This window comes from Alexandromys fortis, unplaced genomic scaffold (genome assembly GCF_014885135.2).
Source record: "Alexandromys fortis isolate MF-2015 unplaced genomic scaffold, M_Fortis_MF-2015_v1.1 scaffold_5, whole genome shotgun sequence".
Taxonomy (NCBI): Eukaryota; Metazoa; Chordata; class Mammalia; order Rodentia; family Cricetidae; genus Alexandromys; species Alexandromys fortis.
The window spans coordinates 19,247,503-19,250,974 of NW_026067924.1; the positions used below are offsets into that span (position 1 = coordinate 19,247,503).

General features: G+C 41.8%; 1 protein-coding gene across 1 annotated transcript in view; it reads right to left on the bottom strand.

Annotated features, from left to right (window-relative positions):
• Positions 1–2,505: 2,505 nt before the first annotated feature.
• Positions 2,506–3,472, bottom strand: part of Vps41 (VPS41 subunit of HOPS complex) — a 133,809-nt gene continuing 132,842 nt past the window's right edge. Inside the window, exon 29 of the mRNA XM_050142241.1 lies at positions 2,506–3,207. Within this exon, the coding sequence (XP_049998198.1) occupies positions 3,127–3,207 (81 nt within the window). The 3' untranslated portion in view covers positions 2,506–3,126. The remainder of the gene's footprint in view (positions 3,208–3,472) is intronic.

A 3,472-nucleotide genomic window follows, 5' to 3' on the forward strand; every position in this document is an offset into this window, starting at 1 on the left:
TTACGTTGTTGGTATGATAAATGTCTGTCACTCTGCTTCATTGTGTGTGACCTCCTTTCACTCCCGCTAATGTCATCAGCAAATCCATTTGTTGACAAGACACAGTCTACACCAATCGTTAGGAACCCAGAACTTATAGATGTGTCTAAAACAAGATACACACTAAGATTAGGATAAAAATTTTTGTGACAAAATTTATGTAGTTTTTAAAACTAAGATTCTCTCTTGTCTTTCCTAGTATCACATTCTTGTTCCTAATCACACTCAACCCTGTGCTACACACGGAAAATACCCTTTCTCTTACTGTAGAAACCAGCCTTTAGTAGAATCTAAGCATGGGAAGTGAAACTCAGTACCATATGAAATGTAGTGTTAACAGGCCAGGCCTTAATAGCAGACCACAGCAAACTGGCTCAGTATTTAACATACAAAAACATCTTCCCTGTACGTATGTGCCTATCCAGCATTCCTTAAGGTTATTAAGAATTCTATTTGGAACTGGGAAACATTTTATTTCCGCAACATGATGACTCTTTCTTCTGGGTGCAGCCGCCCTCTGGTGGAAATGGACAGTGGTTTCAGGGCAGCCACAGCAGCCAGGCTGTGTGTTCCTTGATGCTTCTAGAATCTTCAGATCCACCAGTGATTCTGTCATCCACTGATACCTCCTTACCAGTACCTTTTTCTTCCGAGAGTGGTCTGGCCACACAAATACTTCTGTACAGAAAATGTGGAGAGGTTAAAAGCATCTGAAGGCAGAATGACTAGTCTGAACCATTGTTACAATGACTCCCCCCTTGACCTGTGAGGAGTCGCTGAACCTGTATCTTTCTTCACGTTTCCTCACGGGCCAACAGGCAGTCTAGTAAGAAGCCTTCCCATATGGCTACTGTAGGCTGGTTAAGGGACATATGGAAGGGCCCATAAGACCACACAAAGCAGCGACTCCACAAAGATTGGTTTTACAGCATTAAAGCACTGTAACAACCAAACAACTGACTGACAGGGTCTGAAAAGCTTTTCAAGGATGAACCCCCAACTAGCAGAAAATTCTGGTTAAAGCAAAACAAAACTGTTGTCACCAAATAACTCTGAGCTCGGCTGACTCACATGCAGAGGGCAGTTTTCCTCGGCACAAGTAGGCCCAGCTTGCTTCAGACATCTTTTATTTATTAAATGTATTTTAAATTGTCTGTATTTGTTTGGGAAGGATATATGTCTGTGTAATACACATGTGTGTTACCTACAAAGGCTAGAAAAGGGTGTCAGATCCCCTGGAACTAAAGATACAGATAGTTGTGAGCCGCCATGTGGGTGTTGAGAATTGAACCCAGGTCCTCTGGAAGAGCAGCCAATGCTCTTAACATCTGAAATATTTCTTCAGTCCTTCAGATCTGTTTTTAATAGAATAGTTACATATTACAAAGGTGATATGACTACCATTTTGATTATTTTGTTTTATTTAAATCTTTATAAAGTAAAAAATAATGGAAAGGATCGATTATCCTTGACTCTGTCTACCACAGTTTGTTCAAAAGGAAAAGTCATCCAGGGAGGCAGGCCTGTGTTTTCTGTTTACAACACAATCTTGTTTTGGAGATTTTAAAGGTTATTTTTGAAGAAGGTAATGAACACACTTGATTTTTTGCATCTATGCTCAGTTACTTAAAATGAAAAATCTTACTAATTTCTTTTTAGTACTTAGGGATTATTGTCTAAATGTGATCTAGTAATGAGTGTAATTTATCTCAGAAGAAAAATGTGTTGAAATTAGCTCCCCCTGTAAATAAGATCTGTGAGAATTTTTCTGAACATGCACCTGCTTCAAACAGCAAAGCAAGTGGTAACAATAAATAGAATCTTTACATTAAATTAGGAAAGTTAAGAACAATGGTAATGATTTTTGTGTGTGTGTGTGTGTGTGTGTGTGTGTGTGTGTGTTTTAACAAATAAAGCTTGCCTGCAGATCAGACTGCAGAGCAAAGTCACTAAGGGAGGCAGTGGTGGCACACACCTTTAATCCCAGGACTCAGAAGACAGAGGCAGGCAGATCTCTGTCAGTTCAAGGCCACTCTGGGATACACAAAACGGATCCAATCTAAAAGAGAAAAAGAGCTCACACAAAGGAGATCACATGCCTTTAGGGGCGCTGCAGGCTGAGCAGCGGTCAGGCTAAGGACAGGATCGCCCCTTTGGTCTGAGCATTGGCACAGGGAAGACCTCTAGTGACCGGCTACTCTGCTTCTCGGATGCTTCGGCTTTCACCCCGACTTTTATTAAAAGCAATTAGAATTTGTGCTACAAACAATGAAAAGTTGAGGCAGTGAGGTACATTCTGAGCCCATCCTTGGCATTTCAAGCTCCCACTGCTCTAGTGAGTCTTCCTAGCTCTGACAGGGTCGCTGGGTTCCTGCTGACTTATCAACACAACTCCTCTGGCACTAAGGTGCCAAAACTCACTTCTATTCCTTACAGGATACTGGTTTGCTAGGAATGCAATAAAGGTTTCACAATGAGAAGGACAACATTTATTCATTCAACAAACACTGAATACCTGATAGGATTACTCTACCGTAAGAACATACAGCATGTAGGCAGCAAACATAAAGTTGCAGGACATCAGGAAATGGTATCCCATAGGTCACTGAACGAGTGACAGTTTTCAGTGTTTCATTAAATGTGTATCAGGAAGCTAACCACAGTTGATGATATATAAACAATGAAGCCAGGAATGCCAGAATTGTTTTTAGCAGAGCTTCTGGCTGACTGCAGCTGCAGTGTTCTCGGACAGCTGGGGCAGTTCTCAGTAGTGCAGTTCAGGCCTGGTGCTGTGATAAGTCACAATGTCATTTTCGACTCTGAGACTTAGGTTTTCAATTACTAACTAAATGAACCAAATAAACAAACCATGAAACGTTGATTATAAATCCAAATGTTTCACAGCACGAAATAGCCTTGACTTCTCCATCAGTAACAGGAAGAAGTTTCTGGACAGTAGGTCTAGAGAGGCAACTGATGCAAAGCGCATGTTAGCCCTGGACAGCACTGGTGTCCACACGGCTGCTGCGGCCCACCAGCCACCTGGAGCAGAGCTGCAGTGGCAGGCTGTGTGGCGGGCATGCAGGACTACTTCTTCATGTCCAGGATGGCACTTCCGGGTCCACGGCTCTTAGCGCTGCAGATGTTACAGTACTGTGTAGGAGCGTTCTGAGAAGAAATCAAATGCACGGGTTAAAAAGCTGTCTCCTATGCCCTTCAATTGAAGAATGGATGAAGAAAGTATGGAATATATACATATTAGAGTACTACTCAGCAGTAAAAAACAAGGACTTCTTGAAGTTTGCAGGCAAATGGATGGAAATAGAAAACACTATTCCTGAGTGAGGTAAGCCAGTCCCAAAAAGAGGAACATGGGATGTACTCACTCATATTTGGTTTCTAGCCATAAATAAAGGGCATTGAGCCTATAATT